At 37.9% G+C, this 24,759-nt stretch overlaps 1 protein-coding gene across 1 annotated transcript in view; it reads left to right on the forward strand.

Annotated features, from left to right (window-relative positions):
- KCNN2 (potassium calcium-activated channel subfamily N member 2) overlaps positions 1-24,759 on the forward strand; it is a 58,890-nt gene that overhangs the window by 2,226 nt on the left and 31,905 nt on the right. The window contains exon 4 of the mRNA XM_065663147.1: positions 20,275-20,693. Coding sequence (XP_065519219.1) covers positions 20,275-20,693 — 419 coding nt within the window. The remainder of the gene's footprint in view (positions 1-20,274; positions 20,694-24,759) is intronic.

The raw sequence follows: 24,759 nt of genomic DNA on the forward strand, positions 1-24,759 counted from the left end.
AAGAAGTCACAGAATCATAGAATTGTTTAGGTTGAAGAAGACCTCTAAGATAGAGTCCAACTGTTAACCTAGTATCGCCAAGTGCACTACTAAACCGTGTCCGTAAGTGCCACATCTACATGTCTTTTAAATACCTCCAGAGCTGTGTTTTATATAGTGCTGCACAGCTGCTAAGATTGTGACAGAAAAAAACTGCCAAGAAAGGTAGGGCTAAAGGTAGAAGGAATGTAATGATCGAAGATGTAATAAGTCTCACAAATACTGTCACAGGGTCTCTTCAAAGGACTTAGCTCTGACTTCAGTTGTTTTTTTGTTTGTTTTTTTACCAAGAAATAAATATTTGTCATTTCAGCTAAACTGAAACATAACAACAGATTTCAAAGTTTTGAGGGGGAAAATACCTTACTTGTAGATACATCAGTGCTTTTGCTTTTTCAGCTTCTTTAACTGAAAAATATCTTGAGCTGCAAGTGAAAGCGACAGCTTTCAAGGGCACAGAAGACTTTTCCTTTCCACTGGTACCAAACAGTTTAAAAAAGGATAAAATAAGAACTGCATAGTGCCCTGCTTCTGTGCAAATGAATGCTGTAGTTTCAATGTGAAATGGTACCATAGCCGCCTACTTAGGGTAATGTTAGAGAAGTATTATGTTACTGAAGACTCTTTGCAAAATTGGATCCGTTGTGTAGTCCTTGCATGTGCAAAACTTCTGTTCCTGGCTCAGAACCCAGTTTCTCTGCAGTAAGAAATATAAAAGATACTGAATGCTGTTTAGTGATATTGTACTCAATAATCAAGTGTTCTGGTGAAAGAGCATCTCTATAAACTCCTGGATTACTTATGAGGAGTTTTTTTTATCTGTATAAAAATAAGTAAGTGGCGCTCCTGCAATGTGGGAACTGCCTTATCTGGTGTATCTTCCCATAAGTGGTGCTTGAGGCATGAAGAGCAAAGATGGGAAAAAACCTTTGTGTAAACATTTGAATTACTCTATTAATTTTCCAAAAACTTTAAATGGAAAATTTTATGCAAGATAACCAAATAGTTGTAGGTCCCTGTATGCATCAGCTTATAATGGTTACTCCAAGATTTGTTTGTTTTGTTTTGTTTTGTTTTCAGGTAAAGAGTTACAAATTTTTAATTCCCTTAGGAGTGTGTTACAAATCAGAAAAAAAAAAAAATCTTAAAAAAATTGTAATTCTGTTTTGGTCGGGTTTTTTAATTGATTGCTTTAAAGAACTTTCTTATGTATGTGACTACATGGAGGGAATTATGCAACCATGTGACTTAATCAAGGTTAATGTAGTTTTCAGTGCTGCCTGACAGCACTGCCTGTAAAACAGCAATACTCTATGTTTTAGTCTGAGCGACATTGAAAATTGCAGTAGTTGTGGCAGGGCTTGGAGTGAGCTGCAGTTTTAAGGAGCTTTATTATTCATGTTGAAAGAGAGGTTCTCTTTTTCAAGGACCTTGCTAGATGGAGAGGGCATAGTACCATCCTTAGTTACTGGATATCTGATAGCTTTTTAATTTAGGTGTAGTCTGGTTTTGTTCAGACGCTTTACTTTTAAAAATAAGGTGAAGAGTATGCAGAGCAAAACTTACATCTATCTGAGCTGGTAAAATCATATTACACTTGACATCTGAAAACAAGAAGTACCTTAAAAATACTTTGGCTTAGGAATATATGGTGTCTTCCCCCGGCACAAGAAAATACTGTGTAACCATGATAATGTAATGGTTTTGAAATAATCTTTAAAGCTGACAGTTTTCTGAAGGCACACATGCCTTTAATTCAAGCAAGTATCCTGCTGTGTGTAGCAGAATGCATCACTTCTGTAGAATCATGCCCACAGATGGTTGGTTGTGTCTTGTGTTTGCACCAGCTATTTGTCAACCCTGTTCAAGTTTGAACATTCCTTTCTAATTCTTGTCTGAAGCATACTTAGACTTAAACAGTGGGTGTAACCAAGCAGGAATTCATTGAGAGAAGAAAAAATGCTTTATAGAATAGAAGAAGGTCAATGTAATCTGCTTGCAGTGTGGTATCTTTCATACTGTAGTAGAAGCAAACCAACCTAAACACATGTAAATTTTTTAACAAAGCGTGAGACAAAACATGTTGAGAAATAAAAACCTGACAGTTTAGTAATTATCAGCAATTGCAGGCTTAATATCTAGAAACTTCTGATGACCTAAAATGCTGGCAAATGGAAATCATCTTTCTTGTTCTTTTCAGTAGTCTGTGACCTTGTTTTATTGGTAGGAAATCCAAACAGTCATGCTGCAAGCAAGTCAGTGAGGTATTGCCTGGCAGCATAGCAGGTGACTCTAGTCATCCCATTAAGTGGGAATTAAATTCCAAATGACCTTGACCATATGTTTTGCTCTGAACACAGTCCACCAATCAGTTAAAACAGGGTTTGACAGTCCCAGATTTAAAGGACATGGGACGGAAGCCCATAAAGCTAGTAGAGGTTCTTCCCAAGAGCAGTAATACATCGAGGTGAGAGGAGTGAGTTTTCGTTCTCAGCCTCTTTCCCCGGTTGGGCTGTGGTTGATGCGTGGTGATGGAGCTGGAGCACATGCAGTTTCTCCAGGGCAGGGGTGGTGTCTGCCGTCTTACTTTCAGCACCGCAGACAGCGCCGTGCGCGGCGCCACGGGGCGGAGTGGCGGGATCCGGACTGAATTTCACTGGACTGGACTGGATTGGACCGGCCCGACACAGCACAGGCTAGCCGCCCTGCCACACCCGCATCCCTCTGGCCGTGCTTTCAGTCTCACTTGCAAAGCCTGTTAGCCACATGGATTTTTGTTTTAAGTTCCCTGGAACTTGCTGAGAGCTATGCATCTGGTAGACCAGGGTCCCCAGAATGGTGTAGCTGCGGTATTTAGACAAGGGCAGCTGTATGGATGCTGTGATACTGGAAACTTTGAAGTGTTTCTATCAAATAGGGTTTCAGTGATCACATTCTATTAGTTACTCTGTTTAATATTCTGCCTAATGTGGACCTGCTTGAGTGAGTCCAGAGGAGGACCACGAAGAGAATCAAAGGGCTGGAGCACCTCTCCTATGAAGGCAGGCTGAGTGAGTTGGGCTCATTCAGCCTGGAGAAAAGAAGGCTCTAGGGAGACCGTAGAGCAGCTTCCAGAGCTTAAACGGGTGTACGACAAGTCTGGAGAGGGACTTTTTACAAGAGCATGTAGTGACAGGACAAGGGTCTTTAAACTGAGGGGAAATTTATGTTAAATATAAGGAAGAAGTTCTTCACAATGAGGGTGGTGAAGCACTGGCACTGGTTGCCCAGAGAAGCTGTGACTGCCCCATCCCTGGCAGTGTTGAAGGCCAGAGCTTTGAGCAACCTGGTCTAGTGTGAGGTGTCTGTTGCCCATGGCAGGGGGTTGGAACTACATGATCTTTAAGGTCCGTCCCTCCCAACCCAAAGATATTATATGATTCTGTAAGAATAAAGTGTGAGCTGTAATTAAAGTTAGTAGATGTGAGTTAGTGTTAAGACTGTAATAGAAGTCAGGTGAAACCAGCTGGGTTTAAATGATAATTTATAGCTTGCATTACCATTTTCATAAAAGAAGATGAAGATTACAAGCAAATTTTCTTCATATCCCTCCCTCTTCTTGAAAAAACTCCTAATGAACAACAATAATGATGTTGGAGCTGAGAATAGTACAACCCCAAATCTGTGTGTTCTCTTCTTGCTGTGTTCTCTAATGCTGTTAAAGTCATCACGCTTGGGAGATAATGAAATATGCATTGCTGTGTCTCCAGGCTTGTGTGGTTGTTGATTCAGTTCTTTAGAGTAAGTGCCCTGTGTTTGGAAGATCAATGAGAAAAATATGATTCATTGTTATCCCAGCCCAGAACAGGTATTTCTCTGACTGTTACTCCAGTTGAGAGTTTGAAGACATGGAGGATAAAAAGCTAAGAGGATGGTGTGATCCAATTATCAAAATAATTTTTGTTGTATAAATTATCCATTTCATGCATAAACAGTTTCTTATTTAATACTATATTACATAATTAAAGCAGCAGTGTGGAATATGGTTAAAATGGTAGTTCCTAGAGAATTTGTTGTCCATTCCACATGTGTTTTGTGGAATTTGCTGTTAGATCAATAAATACAGTGGTATTTAAGAAAGTTTGTGGATGGTAGTTCACATGGTAAAACTGCAGTCCTACTTTTATTGAAAAATGGACCTCTCTGTCTCTCTCTAGCACTGCTTTTTAAGTACAAATTGTACTGGCACTTTTGTGTGTTACTCAGAGCAAAAAGTTAAAGTTGAAAGTCTTTGAGGTTGCCAGTAGGAGGTCTTTAATGTCTTTTGTTGGGCATTCCACTGCAGTCTGGTAGTTCTTGAGGGATGTGGTTACTGGAGAAATATACCCATTGGAACACTTTTCCTTTGATGCTGGACCACTTAGTATTATCCCTTATGTAAATAAACATGCTCTTCTGTTGCCTTTCCTGAATAATAGTAATTTAAATCCTGAGTAGTGCTAACCTGTGCTGTCTGGGACAGAATCTGAACCTCTTTTTCTTCTCCCTGATAAGGTGCTCACACTCATGGAGAAACATGAAAGCAGTTGGTATTTGGTAGAAGTTAGTAGTATTTTTTCTTCTGTATGTCAGTTGAGATTTCTAACCATTTCTAAAATGTGTTGCTAGTTCATACTAGAACTAGCATATAGAAAGCCTTGCAAAATCCAGTTAAGGTTAAGCCATTGCTTTCACAGCAGAGCCTATCAGGGCTCCAAGGAGAAAGCACCTTCAGTTCCTAGATAGTTCTGAAGTGATGGGAAAATAATGTGCTGCTGATGGATGTGGAGTGACACACTTTGAGTCTTCATTAACTTTATGGAAAGTGATCACAGTTGAGAGCAAGAATCATGAATCTTCTTTTCCCTGTTCCTGAAAACTTGAAGAAATGGAACACGCAGTATAAAGAAACAGAAAGGAATGATCATAAATACATATCTTGACCTGCAAATAAATTCCATAAAGGATGGTAGCAGTAAATACCATTTATGTGAATTTCATTATCTTATTGGCATCAGTGGAAAGTTCTGCAGTAAAAATCATGCACTCATTTGTAAATAGGAAGTTAAACCACCTTACAAATTCTTGACTTATGAAGTAATGGGTATCCTGCAGGCCAGACTATTTGTTTTGCTTTCACTGGTGTGGTACATGTGCATCTCATTAGCATTAACATCTTCTTAGCTGTCTTGTTGGCAGTCTTAACTTGGCAGTCTTGTTGCTGAGTCTTAACTTGGCTTGAAATACCAGGGATTGCACACACAGACTGTAAAACTGCTGCAGAAACAAATGAGTTAGATTAAGAGCACAGAGAACAAGTATGCTGAATAATAGGTGAAAATCATTTAATAAACTTTGAATGGTTATTTTATTCTGATCTGAAGCCTGTTGAGATTTAGTGATTCCTGTTTATTTTAATAGGCCTTGGATCAGGTAACAACAACTCACTGTATAGCAGTTTTGATTCAGGGCACAATAACAATGTACAGACTCAAAAATTCAAAAACTGAACAGCAGGAAATCAGGTCGGAATTCAAGGATACAATATATGTCAAATTAATACCACTTTAGAGTATTTTTGGTTACTTAGGTTTAGTCCCATTCAATAAGTTTTTGAAAGATTGCGTCTGCAGAACCTGTGGATGTAGGAAGAGTTAGAGGTGCCCAATGTCTCTGAAAAGCAGAACTGTAATGCATATGGTACAGAAGGGAGGCTAGAAAATCCTTTAATGTTGGTCAGCATCCAAAAGGATCTGAGGCCTTTTGCACTGAAGTTCCATGTAAAAGATGCCTCTATTTCCAAGAGGCTCCATTAGAATGTAGGAGGAGGTTGAACCTGATGCTCAGAACACTGAGTGCTTGGCCTGGCCATTCCTAGGACTATGTATTCATATACACCATTGTTATAGCCATTTTTTTTAATGAGGCTGTTAGAAGTTTATCAAGATATAGTAGTGCATAATGAAGTGTGGGAAGGTATGTTGTTGTCCGTGTTGGAGGAGAACATTTGTAATCAGAGGTCAGATGCTGGATTTGTTTTAATTGTGCAGCTTAGCTGAAATCAACAGGGGTACTGTGGTGTATGATCTTAGAGGCATTCCACATTCACATCTTAATGTGAAAGTATTGTATGTTAGATCCTTCAGCTCTGGGGACTTCATAAAATTCTGCCAGGTACTGCAGTTGTAGTTTGCCTGAGTTTAAGTGAGTATGTGCCAAGTGTAGCTTAAGGCTCTTGTGTTTCTGTCTATTTTGAGCAGAGATCAGAACAGGAATGACTGCTGCTTAGGACTTGGAAGAATTTAAAAATGGTGCAGAAGCTTCTATGTGATTTCAGTCAGCCATTTTCACCCATGATTTTGATGGTGAAAGTTGTTGTAAATCCCCTTACTAGTGAATAAGTTACTTCTCTGAGCCTGTGAAGCTCCTCTTAAGATGTAAATTATGCCTAAGAGAACAGGCTGTAACTGATCTTGTAATTAGCTTTCGGGCAAGATGGATATATTGGTCGTTGCACAAAATTTCTTCTATTAACTGAAAATAAACTGTGAAGTATGCAGAAAAACAAGTAGTTTTGTGAGGAAGTTTCCACTGCTCTGTTCTGTGGAAAAGAGAAAAGTTACATATCAGGACAACATACACACACACAAAAATAATTTTATATAACTTTTTTTCATGTCCCTCTTTTTTTTTTCCCAGTAATATAAAATATGTTACATTGAATGGAAAACCTCCCATTCAAAAATGTGATATGTGAAATACCTGTCTATCACAGTGTATTTTTAATGAAGTTGTGTAACTTCTATTATGTAAAGTAATGGAACTTTGTTCCATTATTTTAATGAAAGCTACATTAAGTAATTTCCTCTTACAGCTGTCAGAAGATCAGAAGAGATTATCATGAGAACGTGTTTTACAGCTTAGAAAGAATTCTTGTGTAAAGGGAGTAATAAAACTGAACCTTTTATACTTGAAAATGGTGTATCTGAACCCAGACCTTTGCAACCAAAAATGTTCTGTTAATATCATACATAAATACTGTGTATAATACTGTTTTAATACAGTTGCTGGGAATCATACATCCGTAAAGTATTTATTCATTCTTCTATTCCCTCTTGAACAGTCCCTACAATTTTGCTCTTTCATCTGTGTGAAAACTGTCCTTAATTAACATAGTTTTATATTGACATTTTAAATTGACCATTTTAAAATTGGCGTTTTAAAAACAAAAGGATGTGAATGTTAGATACTCCATAAAGGAGTGAAGAGGCATGATTTCTGAAGAGGGATGTGTGCATGTTCTAAGGTTTTTCCATATCTCATTCATTTTGGTGGGGACTGATGGACCTTTCAGAATTAAGTTCCGTTTGAGGAAATAGTAGACCTTTTTAAGGCAGATGGAAATACCGCCGTGAATTCCACAGAAAGTAAAAACAAAGGGGAGACCTTAAATACCTTTATATTTTAAAATTGCGACTCTTGTTCTTTTTAAGAGTAATATGATCGATGTTGTTTGTTTTTTGGTTGTTTGGGTTTTTTTCATACAGAAAATTTTTTTATAGGTAATTATTTTTTTAATTTTTATATATATTTTTTATATAAAGAAACATAAAGTATTTATTAAAAGAAAAACATGCTCTGTCAAAGTGGCGCCTTCTGAACTTTTTGCATATTAATACTGTAGAGCTATCCTGATGAGTAGGGGAGATCTGGGTTCTGTGGTTGTCGAACAGACCAGCAGAATTGTTTATTGAGTTCTAGTTGAAGAGTTATCACAAAGCTAGTGAAGACTGTAGGAGCCATGAGGGTCATATGTAGAGAGTTACAAGGCTGTACATGTGTAATTCTTAAATACAGTTTGTCTTGCAAAACCACTTCTGTTGGTAAGGATGTATCTGTAGGAAGGGACCTAACTTCAGTATTCAGAAGAAGGTATCAGAGGCAAAAAAGAAGAGTTTTTGCTTGTAAAAGAGCATATTTGAAATAAAAAATAATTGAGAAATAAATATATATGGTTTCATATCCATAGATTTTGTTGTCACCTGTGGGTGGAGAGCTTCCTGAGCTTTTTTGCCTGTAGTCTGCAATAAATACTGTTGCTGTGTAGCTGTGTGTCTTCCATAAACAAATATCAGTTCAGTGCTTTGATGAGTAGGTGTAACAAAAGAAGGAAATGCATGTATAACAAGCATTTCTATTGCAGTTTTTATTGTCAAAGGGAATTACCTGGACAAATCTTCACCTTTTTTTTATGTCACTTAAATGATGCTTTTAGTAAATGAACTGCTGAGACTGAGAGTTCAAGTGCCATGGAAGTAATCTGGGAAAGACTTTGCAGCTACATTTGAAGCTCTGGTTTGCGTATCTCTTAGTGTTATGCTGAGATCTGTCCTTTGTCATGTAAATAAGACACTTGTCATCCTGTTATGCCTATAATTTTCAACAGTTGTCTGCCTGCTTTAGTAGGTATGCCAAACACTGCAATTTAAAATGAGTGCAGTGCTCCACAGTATGTCCTGATCAGATACTATTGGGAATCTTTATGAAACATTTTATTCTTATTGCAATTGTTTATTCCATATTTATTGTCATACCACTGCAACATCTGTAGCATCACTACAGGTTTATGCAGACACACCTGCCTTACCCCTGACCTCTGAGGTCATGCATGAGAGTAATGCATTATGAAGCAATGCTTCATCTTCAGTCTCTTAACAAAAAAAAGATTAATCCCAGATGGTTAATGGGCATTTCTTGTTTCGGGACAGTCATTGTGCTTTTAAGAATAAGACCTGTTGCAGTCAGGGAATGAGGCATCTCTTTAATGAAAAATTGCATAGTAGCTTTGATTCAGTCTATACCATTGCATCCATAAAACTTGCATGCACAGAACTCTGATTTCAGCCTCGGAAAGGGGAGAAAGACTGAATGTTCAGGTGTGGCTAGACAGCAAAAATAAATTATTTTTTACCTGAAACAGGTAATAAATGCAACTAAGCAATAATGAGTACTGAGCATACACTAATAGCACCTAGGTTTAATGAAGTTTTTGTCAAAAGTATTCTCACTTAATTTCTCATTAGTTACCATTTTTACACCAGTCATGCACATTTGAGGTGTGTTTTGACTTTAGAGGAGAATCTGTATTTGTGAGTATCTAAATTAGTGGGATCTTTAGAGCCTTTCAATTTAGAGCATCATCCTTGTATGCTAAGGATTCAATCCTTAGCATCTTTGTAATTATTAGAAGAACTTTTCAAGAAGATTTGGAAACTTTAAAACAGACATTGAATTATGAATAAGCTAAGGATGCTCTTGACCTGGTTTTATAGAATCATAGAATAGTTAGGGTTGGAAAGGACCTCAAGATCATCTAGTTCCAAACCCCCTGCCATGGGCAGGGACACCCCACACTAAACCATCCCACCCAAGGCTTCATCCAACCTGGCCTTGAACACTGCCAGGGATGGAGCACTTACGACCTCCCTGGGCAACCCATTCCAGTGCCTCACCACCCTAACAGGGAAGAATTTCCTCCTTATATCCAGTTTAAACTTCCCCTCTTTAAGTTTTAACCCATTACCCCTTGTCCTGTCACTACAGTCCCTGACGAAGAGTCCCTCCCCAGCATCCCTATAGGCCCCCTTCAGATACTGGAAGGCTGCTATTAGGTCCCCACGCAGCCTTCTCTTCTCCAGGCTGAACAGCCCCAACTTCCTCAGCCTGTCTTCATACAGGAGGTGCTCCAGTCCCCTGATCATCCTCATGTCCCTCCTCTGGACTTGTTCCAGCAGTTCCGTGTCCTTTTTTTGCACTTGTCATGGTTGAACTTCGTAAGATTGGCATCAGCCCACCTTACAAGCATGTCAAGGTCTCTCTGGATGGCATCCCTTCCCTCCAGCATATCAACCAAACCACACAGCTTGGTGTCATCGGCAAACTTGCTGAGGGCACACTCAATCTCACTGTCCATGTCAGCGATGAAGATGTTAAACAAGACCGGTCCCAACACCGATCCCTGAGGGACACCACTCATTACCGGTCTCCAGCCGGATGTCGAGCCATTGACCACAACTCTTTGTGTGCGGCCATCCAGCCAGTTCTTTATCCACTGAGTGGTCCATCCATCAAATTGATATCTCTCCAATTTAGAGAGAAGGATGTTGTGTGGGACAGTGTCAAACGCTTTGCACAAGTCCAGGTAGATGACATCAACTGCTTTACCCTTATCCATCAATTCTGTAGCCCCATCATAGAAGGCCACCAAATTGGTCAGGCAGGATTTCCCCTTAGTGAAGCCATGCTGGCTGTCACCAAGCACCTTGTTGTTTTTCATGTGCCTTAGCATGTTGTCCAGGAGAATGTGCTCCAAGATTTTTCCTGGCACAGAGGTGAGACTGACTGGTCTGTAATTCCCTGGGTCTTCCATTTTCCCCTTCTTGAAAATGGGGGTTATATTTCCCTTTTTCCAGACGTCGGGAACTTCACCTGACGGCCATGATTTTTCAAATACGATGTCCAGTGGCTTAGCAACTTCATTTGCCAGCTCCTTCAGGACCCGCGGATGGATTCCATCAGGTCCCACGGACTTGTGCGTGTTCAGATTTTTAAGATGGTCTTGAACCAGATCCTCTCCCACAGTGGGCCCAAGGTCTTCATTCTCACAGTCCCTGCATCTACCTTCTAAGAACTGGGTGGTGCAGTCAGAGCAGATAGAATTAATTTTCTTCATAGCAGCTGGTAGAGTGCAGTGTTTTGGTTCTAGTCTGAAAATAATGCTGATAACACATGGATGTTTTAGGTGTTAGTAGATAGCACTTACCCTGATCAAGGACTTTTCAGTCTCTCATGCTCTGCCAGTAAGGAAGGGCATGGGAAGCCGAGAGGAAGCATGGTCAGGATACCTGACCCAAACTAGCCAAAGGGTTATTCCATACCACAGCACTTCATGCACAGTATATGAACTGTGGGGAGTTATCCGGAAGGGACTGTTTGCTGCTCAGATCCAGCTGGGTATCAGTCGGTGGGAGGTCAGCAACTGTATTGTGCATCACTGCTGGTTTGTCTTGTTTTTTTTTCCTTTACCCTTTTTAGTTTTATATTCTCTCCCCTTGTTATTTCCCTTATCATTATTATCAGTAGTATTAGTACTTTATTTTAGTTATTAAACTGTTCTTACCTCAACCCATGGCTTTTATATTCTTTCCATCTCACTCAAGATAGGGGGAAAAGGAGGGATGTGAGCAAGTGACTGCGTGGTACTTAGTTGCTGGCTGGGTTTAAAACAAGACTGTGCTTTACCCATTTTTCCTTTGCCCATGGAAGGTCTCTCTGTGATAGCTGTAAAATTCAGTTTTGGCTGTGCAGGTACTACATCTGGAGTGTAGTGGTTCGTTTAATTGTACATTTTTTGTAGGATACTGCCCAAGAGTTATTCTTGAGCTCTGCATAAGGAATGGACTGATATATTCTTGTATTCTTGAGAAATTCTTGTCCATCCACATTCCAGTATAGCACAAAAGGTATCCTGTGACAGCTCTTCATCTTAATGGTGTCATGGGTAAAGTGGCTTCACACTAAGCCCACCTCTTTTTCTTCTCATTCAGGTTTGGGCTTCATGGCAAAAGCCAATATTTTGCATTCTGTCATGATGTGTGCATTGTTACAGTTTAGAATAATTAGATCAGTGCTGTAGGATAGACTTGTGCTGGGCCTGATGTATTCCTAGTTCAGCTTCCATATGGTTTTAAGACAGTTTAATGGCAAAATGTATTAAAAAACATAAAATAAGTAGAATTGATGAATTATGAATGGCCAGTCTGCTTTTCATATGTGGTTGTCAGGTAGGAAAATGTTTGGTTCTCCATCTTTATGTGCAGACATATAACAATAGATATTTGTCTACATCCCAGCATGAAAACAGGATGCAGGAGAGCATCTTAAGTGTGGCTGTTAAGCTGGCAGACCATTCTTTTCCCCTGCCATTTGGCACTTGGAAAGAAAATACAAAAGGTGAACAAGTGTTTTATATCCAGCCTGTGATCAGAGATATCAGCTTATTCAAAGTTAATAATTCTTGCACTTCACCTGTGACTTTTGCATGTATATTGTGGCTGGTATCATCCTGTGTTAACTGCTAGACATCAGACTTTTTGCTGCTGTCCTGTTGATCATAATGTTTGTGAATATAAAGCTCTCTAAAACATTTTGAACAGAAATTTTATGTTTAAATTGCGGACAATAATTGAATTGGCAGCACTTAACTGCAAACTTGTTTCATGTATTTAGTCCTCAAACTTCTTAGAAAAAGAAGTAGCTTTAAGGACAGAGCTTTAAGGACCTGAGAGTGCTGCTGTAAACTAGACAGATTTGATGAAGCTGTAGCATTCATGTAAGTAGTGAGACAGCAACAAGAATAGTGCATGGTAGGAGGTGTTTTATAGAATCATAGAACGGTTAGGACTGGGAGGGACCTTAGAGATCATACAGTTCAAAATCACCTGCCATGGACGGGCATGTCTCACACTAGCACATGTCACCCAAGGCTCTGTCCAACCTGGCCTTGAACACTGCCGGGGAAGAGGCAGCCACAGCTTCCTTGGGCAGCCTGTTTCAGTGTCTCACCACCCTCATAGTAAATAATTTCTTCTTTGTATCCAACCTGTATCCTCCCTGTTTGAACCCATTACCCCTTGTCCTGTTGCTGCAGTGCCTGGTGAAGAGTCCCTCTTTGGCATCCTTGTATGCCCCCTCCAGATACTGGAAAGCTGCTTTGAGGTCATCACGTAGCCTTCTATTCTTCATGCTGAACAGACACAGTTTTCTCAGCTTGTTTGACAGGATATACTTGTATTTGATTTTCTCTGGGGAGGTTGTTTTGTTTTGTGTTGCTTTTTGGTTTGTTTTGATTTTCTTCTGAGGAAGTAGCTGCAGTCGTAATTAGTAGTGATCAAGTAAACCAGTATTTTACCTATAAAGAAATACAGGTATATAAATGTCTGTAAAGAAACTCATGCCTGTGTTTATTTAAGCTGATACTGAAAATTTCCCTTCTTAAAGATATTTTAACTTAATCTTTGAAGCAGTTTAAAGACTTTATCTGCTATGTGGTTTAGTCAGAAGCCCACTATAGGCCTTCAGGGGTAACAGATACTAACTAAATAGCTGCTTTATTACTGCTCCCTCCCATTTTTACTTACGAAGGTGAATTACAGAGACAGTTCTTGCAGGAATGTCTCTATACACTTAGGGTTAGTGTGTTGACTATGTTTCTTAGGATTTTAAATACGAAAGTACCTCTAACTCCACTCTGCTTCTGCTGCTGCCCGATTCTTAGTTTCCCTTACTTAAGCGTTTTAGGACAACACTTAAATGCTTAGATATTGCATGTCTGTATTTGGTATTATTTTCAACATATTCCTAAATGAAGTTCCCACTTTAACTGTGTTTCTGAGAAAGAAAGGAAACTACAGGGACTATACAATTCCAGTGGTGGTGATGTGTATTCACCCATTGTCAGTTAAATAAAAATTTATCCAGTTTAAAAACAAACACACAAAGTTCCTAAAATTCCTGATGTATTTATGTCATAAGTAAGCACTAAAGGAGCAGCTGAGAAGACAGATTCTTGTGTATATGATGTGTTGCTACCAGTCAGCCCTTAAAAAAGGTTTCTAAGTTTAGAGTCGCTGGTGAACTCCTTGGCAGGATGAATGAGTTACCTCATTTGATCTAGCATCAGATTTTGTGTTTCTTCCCTCAACTTTTGTTTCCCCTATTCACTTGCAAAAACATTGCAAATTTCTTCAGAAAATGCTGCCTTTTTTTAATTGGTTCCAGTTTTCCTAGGAGTAATGGAGCTGATTATCCTGAATAGGGTATGGCCTCTCCCACACTGGGAACAGTGACAGATGGCAGACGTTTTGGGAGACGGCATTTCGTAATGCAGTGATCTGTAGAACAGACTATTTTTAGTACTGAATGAAGGGAAAAAAAACCTAATTGAAGAATTGTAAAATAATTTAAAATTAAAACATAAAAATATTGGAATGTGGATAGTTCTCCCAGGTAGTTTTTGTTCTTCAAGAAGGTTGTAGAATGACAGTTATATTTTTCCCCATTTCGAGTACCTCTGAAATAAAGTAACACAAACCATTAAGTTTCTTTGAAAATGCATTCTGAAAATTAGTTCTCTAAAATAGCATAGTTAGTTTGTGGTAAGATGCTCTTTGTTCTTCATATATGAAGTTTTGAAATTGCTGTGTCAATGCCAAACTAAATTAATCTCTAAGTTTGAAATCATTGTTTCCATTCCTGTATTGCCAAGATCATTGTAATAGTTGTAGGAGACTTGAAAGACCAGAAGTTTTTTAAGAGATTTTTTAGTGCTGTTTTAGGATTATTTTATTAGCATGAAAATTTGTTCAGTGGGGTAATTTTTTTGTAGTTGTGGAACTGCATAGGGAACCTGAGCATTTCATTGCATCTTTCTATTTTCGATACAATAAAGTTGGCATAACTCATGTCCTCCTGCACTCTCTTAGCAGGGAGAGTGAGCCAGAGCAGCAACAGCAGCAGGTTGTGTGGTGGCTGATGGAAGCTGAGTTCTGAAAATGTTGTGGTTAGGTTAGGTTAGGTTGGGTTAGTACTGGAATGTTTCCTTAGGGCTGGCTACATCCAAATAACTTTGCTTAGTTCTTAGTTACTTGGGGAAAAAAACTATAGTTGGAAACTGTATCTTTTTAATTACATCTCCGGCAATTTATGAAGCTGCTGTTCTGGATTGCTCTGGTTACCCAGTAAATACATTTGTTACATAGTAATGTAAATATTCTGTTTATTTTCTATAAAGACTTTGTGGATCAATTTCTAATGACCTATTGGAAAGTTTGTTTTTAACTCTGGATGTGGGAAACGTTCTGGAAAATGTGATATCGCCAAGTGCTCATGTAATTTTGAGAAAAACATTAGTTGCCTTCTCTGCTTTGCAGGCAGAAGGTGTTTGATGTCTTAATGACTTCTTGTATGATCAATGTCTCTGTTGTGTTGTAATTAGGATGAGGAGTACAGCAGCCCTCAGGAACTTCAGCAGGCTCTCCAAGGTTAAGGACAGGCCTTTAGGTAACCTATAGACCATTTGGTTACATGTCTTCTTATGATGGAAAAGGTCTTTTTCATCCCCTGGTTAGGGGGAACTGTGTTAAAGGCTTGAGATGTCTCTCCTATCTCCAGATGATTTTTAAGAATTTGTACTTGATGGGGTGCTGAGGGACAGTAACTTGACTGTTTGGAGTAGTAAGGCAAAAGCAGTATCTTTGTCCTCTCTGAGTACCATAATGTTGTGGGATTTTTTGTTGTATAGATGATATATTGGGGAATAGAAACTGTAGGAAAATGTCTGGTCAAAAATTTTGGCAAATCAACAGCCCCAGAGACTATATTTTGCTACTTTTGACCCATAGCTGTGTCAGTTTTAGTAAGCTTTAACTGACTCAGATATTTAACCATATTAAATTTGGATTTTTAAATTATACAGTTGCAGAGATTTGTTAAGTCCCTTCCAGTACAGCTGGAGCTATTTTATCACTGTTTATTGCTTCCTGATTACTCCTATGTTAACATATCCAAGCAGTATTACAGCAAGGTAGTAATACAATTTTCAGATTGACTCTTTTACCTGGATTGTAAAGGCATTTATAGAAAATGGTTAGTTTCCTTGTTCTTTGCGTTCACCAACATCCTTTGATAATCTTGATATAAATTTGTTTTGATACACTATTTATGAGAATAACTACTCTCCTTTTGTTTTAAGTAGCTTTGAGAAGTCTCTGGTCTCAGCTGTCATTGTGTGCAGTCTGTCTACTTTGAATGTGTATCTTTTTCTCATCTGATGTTACATCAATTTAACAAAATGTTATGTAAATATACACATACCTATATAAATATCTATGATATTTTTATTTTCATGTTTGTTTTTTTTTTCTGTGTGGCACTACAAATACCAAGTTTGTTTGAAGTTAAAGATTCATTAGTGTCTTAAATTTATATACAACATGTTGAAAATACATGACAATTTCAGGTGAAAACAATTTTTCTTACGTTTTTCTCATGGAGTGTAGACTTAATAAAGGTATATGAGAGTTCTCCATTTGAAGAGCCTTGCAGAACACTGATGAAGTACTTGCATTAGATTTCAGTGCTGAATAATTATAAGACATTTGAAAGCTATGAACAAGCATAACATCTGTGACCTTGACTGAACTTTGGCCTTCTTTGTGGGTTGAAAGACTGAGTTCTGTAGCAACAGTTTGCTCGCTCTTTTGTTACGTTCTATTTTTATTGCTACCAACATTCTCCATCCAAACAGGGAGTTGCATCTTGAAATTAATGAATAGTTATAACAGGATTGACTGAAAGCAGCGAGAAGGGTGTATGCATACTGTTTAAATTGTGCTATTCAGCTGTTCTTTCTCTTCTTCTTCATTTACCTTCCTCAGTTTCTGAATAGAGAATGTACTTAGCCAAGCACATAGGAATCCACAAATACATCTGCATCTTCCAAATGAAGAGTGAAACTTGCATTTAATGGGTTGCGTAATTACAAGGATATAAAATGTACATGAAAACTTGTACTAATTTCTCTGTCATCTTAGTATGTCCCAGTTTAATTATTACTTACAGCCTGTTTCAGAGGTTCATATTTGTTCCAGAGTCTTTGAGATCCAGCACAGTTTTATTTTAGAGACACAGTATTGTAAGGAATTCTTCCTTATGAATATTATTTTGAAATGTTAATGTTTTTATGAAATAGAAATGTTTGTACTGGGTCTGTAGTCCATGGTGGCTTTTGGTGTTTCGTACCTTCCACGTTTTCGCCCCTTAATCATTATATGACAGCTGACGATAGTATCACCTTAAAATATTATTTTCCTTAGAAGAAACTGGCACATCTGAGGTCAAGGGAAGTTGATAGGGATCTTCTGTATCTGCAAACATAACCTGTTCTAGTGAGCACTACTAAGAAACTTCTTTCTTTGTAGCATGTTAGGATTTCCTCTGCTAGCGGGTGAATATATTATCAAGTATCTATTCCGTAATGACATCTCAGAGTTTTTTAAAAACTCCATGATTAAATGATCTCCTATGAAAATTCTGAGATCAACTTTTAATTCCTAACTTGGTATTCTTCCATTGTCATCTTTAAATTGAATTGTTTTTCTTCAATTGCCTTTCTGCATATAGAATTCTTTCTGAAATGTGTGAAGGTGATAGGTAAAAAGGGAGGACAAAAGACCACTGCTTTTTTCAGCAGATTTTGAAATCTTCTCTTTAAATTAAATTTTCATAAACTGCCAGTTTGCCGTGTATTTGAGATATATCTGAGAATTAAAATATTAGCTCTGTTTTTTATTTATTCTTTTCTTTGGAAATCCACACAGCATTTGAGAGATATTATTTGATATATATATTATTTGAGAGGTTTAATATAGTTTGATATTATATTATCTCTTTCTCAGTCAAGCTGGCTACTATTCATCTGTGTTCTGGGTATTCTAAATACGTGGGCCTCTTCATAAACTGATATAGCACTTCTGTGATAGGACTGAAAGCAGTTACAGGCTAATCATAGGAATCAAATACACTTGAGCCTTTCGGTATGCTAGAAGTTTGACCCTTCATACCAAATAGTACATTTGCCAAACACAAACCAGCACTCCTTTGGTAATACATACCTACACACATACAAAATGTGGCTTTCCAATATCAATTCACATATCTAGTATGTGAAGTTTGTAGAAAGACAAAAGGTAAAAGAAAGTGTATGCTCTCATGTTACATACATTGAATTCACTGAGTGTTTCTTTAGCTTAATTCAACACTGTGTTTTGTCTTTAATAGTATGGCATTGCAGGAAGGTAAGTATGGTGGCTTCACCTTGGCCAGCTACCAGACCCTCACCCAGCTGCTCTCTCACTTTTCCTCCTAAAAAAGACAAGGAGAGAATATAAGATGAAAATATTCATGAGTCAATGTAAAGACAGGCAGATCCCTTACCAATTACCGTCCCTGGCAGGCTTAACTGGGGAAAAATAATTTATTGCTAGTTAAAAGCAGAGTAGGATGGCAAGAAACAAAAACCTTGCCATGTTCCCCTCTTCCCATGCTCAACATCTCTCCTTTATTCCCAGCTCCTCTATTTTCGTCCCCATGAATGGCACAGCAGATACGGGGAATAGGAATTTGTCCATGACAGTTCCTCTCTGCTGCTCCTTCCTTCTCACACTTTTCCCTAGCTCTAGTGTGGGTCATCTCCTTGGTCTGTAGCTCTTCAGGATAAACCTGCTCCAGCATGGGTCCTCCTCAGGCATTAGCTCTTGGAAGCAGAATCTGCTCCAGCATGGGCTCTCTGTAGGTGTCAGTTACTTCAGGAAATATCCGCCTTGCTCTGGTGTGGGGTACTTCATGGTCTACAGTGTAGGTATCTGCTCCAGCATGGTCCTCTCCATGGGCTTCAGAGAGGTACCTTCTTTACTATGGTCCTCTCCATGGGCTGCAGGGAAATCTCTGTACTGGTGCCTAAACCACCTCCTCCCCCTTCTTCTCTGACCTCAGCATTTCCTCACACATTTTTTCCCTCAGTTCTCACTGCCTAGGCAGCATTTTGCACTTTCTTAAATATGTTTTTGCAGAAGCACCACCAGCTTCACTGATGAGCTCAGCTGTTTCCTGGAGTGGGACAGCCCTGTTCTCTTCTCACAGAGACTACCCCTGCAGCCTCTCCAGTACCAAAACCTTGTCACTGACACCCAGTACAGTCGGAGGGGAAGAATGTATAGAGATGAAAAACAGGTCCACAAAAGCAGAAATCAGTTTTGTTTCTTACCATGGTTAACTTCCTTATTTCTTTTAGTATCATCTCAACTACAGTAAATTTTATTTGTGGTTATCACTTCTAGACAAATGACTGGAGCAGTTTTCTGAAAGACACCCTGAATATATTGGAAGGACAATGTAGAGGGTGGTTTTGATCTCTAAAACACATACACAGAGAGATCAGGCTTATATTTTTAAACTCTTGCAAGATGGAAAGGGGCAAAGAGCAGTGCAGATAAGTAATTGGTTTTTTGGCTGTGTATATGTTGAAAATACTTTTGTTATATTAAGAAGCACATTGTTTTTGTACTATTCCTTCTCGCCCATTAGTTTTGAATAATCTAATTTTAAACATCCTGCCAGAATATTTTTATTTCCTCTTGCCTTTTTACTGAACGGCCTTGTTGAGATTCGAACTATAGTTGAAGTGATAAGAAACTGTTCTCCTGTCACTGAAATTGTATCTTCTTTGTCGTTATGGGATACGTTCCTTTTTGTTTAGTATTTGCAACTTCTTGCATACCACTACACTCTACTAGTGACAAAAACCATTTGATTAAGTATTTATTTAGTAAGTCATAAGGAACATCATTTACTGAACAGTGTGAAATGTTTCAGTACTTTTGTTCCTGCGTGGCAAATTGAAGGCCTTTGTGAAAGAACCAACATGTGCATTTAATTTTCGAATACAGCCAGAGTAGACATCCTCTGTCTGCCTGGGCTACTTGGATGTTTACTGGCCTTTGTTTTTCAGTTTTTCACCATGAGATGTCTTTTTTAGGCTTTGTGCAGTTTCTCATGTAGTTTTGCATCCTACATTGATCTGTATTGGTGCCTGAAGCTTAAAAAAAGCTGGCATTATGCTACACAAGCTGATGCATGGGTGTGCGCAAGGGCAGGCTCGATGTTGCATCATGGAAAGTATTTTCAGTTTGTAATTTAGATGTCCATTCTACAAGCACTTTCACACTTTCTTACATTTTTCTCAATTTTATTAACATAGAGTAAGCAATTGATTTTGAAGGGACAGAGCTTAATTGATCCAGAGTTTTGTTTTATCAAAAATGACAATTAAAGAAAATATGAAGAATTCTTAGTAAATAATATGTGAAAATTGAGTTTCATGTATAGTTTTTAAAATAGTGCATGTAAAATTCTTTTTGTCTTAACCAATATTATGTTTCCCTTCATCATGATGTAGTAATGTCGTTTTCTGAAATGGCATATTTATTTTTATTTTTAGTGGTCATTGACAGCTCTGAAAACTATGGTTTTTTAAAATAGCATTATAACAAGTTTTTCTTAATGACATACTAAAGTTAACTTTATATTTTATTATTTCAGTTGTTCATGGTGGACAATGGAGCAGATGACTGGAGAATAGCCATGACTTATGAGCGTATTTTCTTTATCTGCTTGGAAATACTGGTGTGTGCTATACATCCCATACCTGGGAACTATACATTTACATGGACAGCCCGGCTCGCCTTTTCTTACGCTCCATCGACAACAACAGCTGATGTGGATATTATTTTGTCTATACCAATGTTCTTAAGACTATATCTTATTGCCAGAGTTATGCTTTTGCACAGCAAACTTTTCACTGATGCCTCATCTAGAAGCATTGGAGCATTAAATAAGATAAACTTCAATACCCGTTTTGTTATGAAGACTCTCATGACAATATGTCCAGGAACTGTACTGCTGGTTTTTAGTATCTCATTATGGATAATTGCTGCATGGACTGTCCGAGCTTGTGAAAGGTAAGGTTGCTTTGTTTGTTTAGTTCTGTCTATCTTTCTATTTTCTCTCTTGTTTTTACTCTTCAGTTTTGGAGTCAGGGGACCTAAATACTTAATGGAATAGAGCGTCTAGGTCCTTGATATTATGAATGTTGATTCTCTCACATATTGTCAGGAATGCTTTGCCTGTTGATCTGAAGGACTTCAGCAGTGAGGTTTGTGCCATGCTGTTTACTGTAGCATTGCAATTTGATACCAGTGTTTTGGTATAACTTTAGGAATGTTTGCTAAAACAAAGTGGATGGATAGCATAAAATGTCTTTAAAAGTAGTTGTTGATACTGTGCATTGATACTATCTTTAATATATTTTGTTTGTAAGTTAAATCTTTTGAGGATGAGGTAGATAAAATAGCCATGTAAAACTCCAACGGAATATGGGGTCTTTTTTTGGTTGTTGTTTTTTGTTTGTTTGTTTGCTTGTTTGTTTTTTCCTAATTCAAGTTTGTCAAAAAAAAAAAAAAAAAAGGAATGCAAAATACTCTTAGGGAGTTGGCAAGATCAAAAAAAGGGAACATGCAGAACAATTACAGTAATACAACTTTTTTCTTCCACTGAAAATCAGAACAGATGCATTTGAGAGGGAGATTTTCATTAATTTCAGGTAGTTTTCCTACCCTCTCTCCTACAGACTTCAGTGTAGGTGAAGAATAAATTCCTATCAGTGCTAACAGCTTCAAATTTAATTTTTCAAACATAGCTTTAGCAAAAGAGAAGTGAGCTTGTGATTGGATGGGATTGCTTAGGAACATGAGATAGGGCAATTAAAATGATTCTTTATGAAAGATTTAGTGCCTGGGACAACTGTTAGATCTGGAGTGAATTTCTCCTTTCTTCAGGTGGAACATCTTCAACTTATTGCAGGGTGTCCTGAGAATAGGAAGGGAGATTTGGAAGCACCCTATTTCATAGTGAGGAAGGTAACATGGAAGAGCATCATTGTCCATGCCTCTATTTAAAATCTTACAGAGACAGCTTATGGGTTGAGGCAGGCAAGTTGACCATTTGAACAAAGACTTCACTGTTTTAATGGTCATCTGACTGATCACTTGATAGGCATTGGGCTGAGGCAGGACGTGTCTTTCTCAGTGCTTTAATGGCTGTACTGTTAGCTCTCAGAATGCTAATTATAGCAAGTGGGTTGGTGAGTAAGGTATTTTCCAGGCCTGCAGTTTAAGGTCATCCATGATGAGAGCAGAATGTAGTTCAGATAATGATGGTGAACAGCCAGATGAGTATAAACCTGTTGGAAGGGCTTCAGAGTAATCTGGCTGAGGGAGTTTGGGAGTAAAAGGTGGGGAAGTATGAGTTGCTGTGCATAAAACTCCAGAAACTGTTCCTGTTTTACTGCTCAGGTTTCTATGTTTGTTTTGAAGGGAAGATTAATTTACATAGTTTTTAATACCTGCCTTTTCATTGCCGGTATCAGTGTATTGCTGTCTGTCATATGTGGGCTTCATAATGAAAAGCAAAGTTTTTATTGGATCTAACTCCATAGGTGTTTGTGTTTATAACATTTTCAAAGCACACTATAGAGCACATGAATATGTTACTTTCATGTATGAATTATGAACCCTGTAAGCAGATTACTTTTTGCAGTTGCCCATACTGATCCTGTTACTGAGATAGCTCTGTGCAAGGTCGTCAGTTGTTTATAGCTGTTAAAATAGAAGTATTTGGTTTATAAAAAAGAAAAAAGTAGAGCATTGTGTCATTGAAAAGTGATAAATTTGCTCTGCTGTTCTGGAGAAGACCTGTCTCTGCTGGGAGAAGCATGCTGCTTTTCTAGGTTATGTAGAAGGTAGTCTCTCTTGCTCATCTTTTATTTTTTTCTGTGCAAAGGAAGAAAGTACCTTGCCTTCTGAATGAACACATGGTTTTAACGTGCCCATGTGTCAGGGAAACATGAGCTGCATGTGCCCATGTACATCCAGAACAGCTCATGTCATGTGCTAGGAGTTACTGTGGGTTTACAGCAGCAGAACTGGGAACAGAAATGGGTTTTCTGCTTCCTCAGCACATTTTTAGTGCCATTTTTGGTTCTGTTTGTACCACTCTCTAACTTCTGGCAATGAAGTCAGTTTTGATTGAGCAGTTTGTTTAGGTGTCCTTTCTTCTGCCCATCAGCTTGTGATATGTATTCTTTCCTTGCTTTAACAAAACCAACCAACCAAAGAAACAAAATACATACACACAAACACATCTGTGTGTGAAGGTGAAATCCTTTTCTGCTCTCTGCTCATTCTTGTTTTCTACGAATAAGTAAATATCTGTCTTAATTCTTGGAAATATTATTCCCTCACAAAACTTTCAGTAAGCAGGTCACACATGAAAACTGATAGGCAAATGTTAAGTATTTATTTGGTACAAGAAGGTGGATGCATCTGCTTGTAATTCAGTTGTAATTCATACAGGAGAAAAAAAAGTTTCTTAGCTAATCTGATTTCCTTGTAGTATGTGTTTAAGTTCTTTGCTTGGCTTGAGGACCTTATCTTAGACTGTACACCGTATGTATAATCCCAAGGCCAACTTCACTACATTGGAAATTGCCTTTAGCAGTTTCTGTAGTACCAGTGTGCATATTTTTACTGTTAGTTAAAAAAACAAACAAAACCAAGGCAAAACAAAAAACCAAACCAAAACAAACAAAAACCCCAAAACCACCAAAAACAACTAACCAAACCAAGTATTTAGTTTAAATCCATTTTTAGCCCCCAAATGCTGAAGCAATGTTGGGTTTTGTTGTTTTTTTTTCCTAGCCAGTATGTCTAATTACTGTCAACAGATCAAATATTGTTTATGCTGGCTGTTTATCACAGTTTTTTATGTTCTCTTGGCTCAGTGGATCTAAAATGTACTACTGGCAGTCATGTTTCTCCAGTGGTGGCAGACATTAACTGTTAAATATTCAATACAGGAGTGATCAAAGGTGACTTGTCATCATCTTGACTTGAAGCTCTGCTATGAATGAATGCTTCTCTGCCTTCTAGCCTTAATTCCTGGTTTTGCAGACTGAGTATAGATTAACAGTAAATGTTAGGCTATTCTTTTATAATACTTATCTCTCAAAGCAACTCATAACTGAAAACTGATGTAACTGGTTGTATTTTCATTGCAAATGCTACTGACAGACAACAGATCTATTGTTTCATCAAACAGTGAAGACAGTAAGGCAGTCTGTCACAGAAGTACATCAGAGAATGTCTGATATACATAAACCAAATAAAAAAAAAAAACAATTGATCCAAATAAGAAATTGGTTTCCTAAGTGTATCTGGAAACACTAATAGTTAAATGATGGGTTTTTCAGCTGCTTGAAAACAGTTTATGTACATTTAATAGAGGAAGCAGAGGCACCTATTCTAATGTGTTTAGAGCTTGATTTCTGTTCTTCTAAATTCATATTTTCCTTCTCTTTGGAACAAAATTGTGTATTTTCAGCAAAAGAATTTTTGGGAATACAAGTAAGAACGTATTCTTCAGTTTGTTTGGATTTATAGAATTAGTCTTATAGATGTAGAAATTAATAATAACTGGTGCAATAATGGATATAGTTATCCCCTCACAAAAATTTATCAACCCAAGATAGACTGGTTTCTAGTCCAAAAATAGTAGACCCAACTTTGGGGGAAGGGAGTGCAAAAGACAAAAAGTTGAAAACAAGCAGAAAAAACTCCTAGCTTACTTAAAAAATATCTTCTTTTTCAGGGTCATCTAACTAGAGCAGGAAAAGTTTTGTTTAGGTTAAATTCCCTTTTATTTACAGAGGATTTACTCATACAACAGTTGTATGAGAACACAGTGGAGTGGAAAAGCTCATGTGTAGTTCCAATGTCTCGTAAGAATGGTGAGCAAAGTGAGGACTCTTTCTCTAAATTCGAAACTCTGAAGAGAATAAGAATACCTACAAAGGAGGACTTATCTGCATTCAGAGACAAAATGCCTTTTTTTTTTTTTTTAATTTTTTTCCTATTAATCTTGAATCTGTAAAACTTAATTCAGGGAACAATCTTCTGTTCAGCAAAAATA

The sequence above is a fragment of the Lathamus discolor genome, chromosome Z, assembly GCF_037157495.1.
Source record: "Lathamus discolor isolate bLatDis1 chromosome Z, bLatDis1.hap1, whole genome shotgun sequence".
Taxonomy (NCBI): domain Eukaryota; kingdom Metazoa; phylum Chordata; class Aves; order Psittaciformes; family Psittacidae; genus Lathamus; species Lathamus discolor.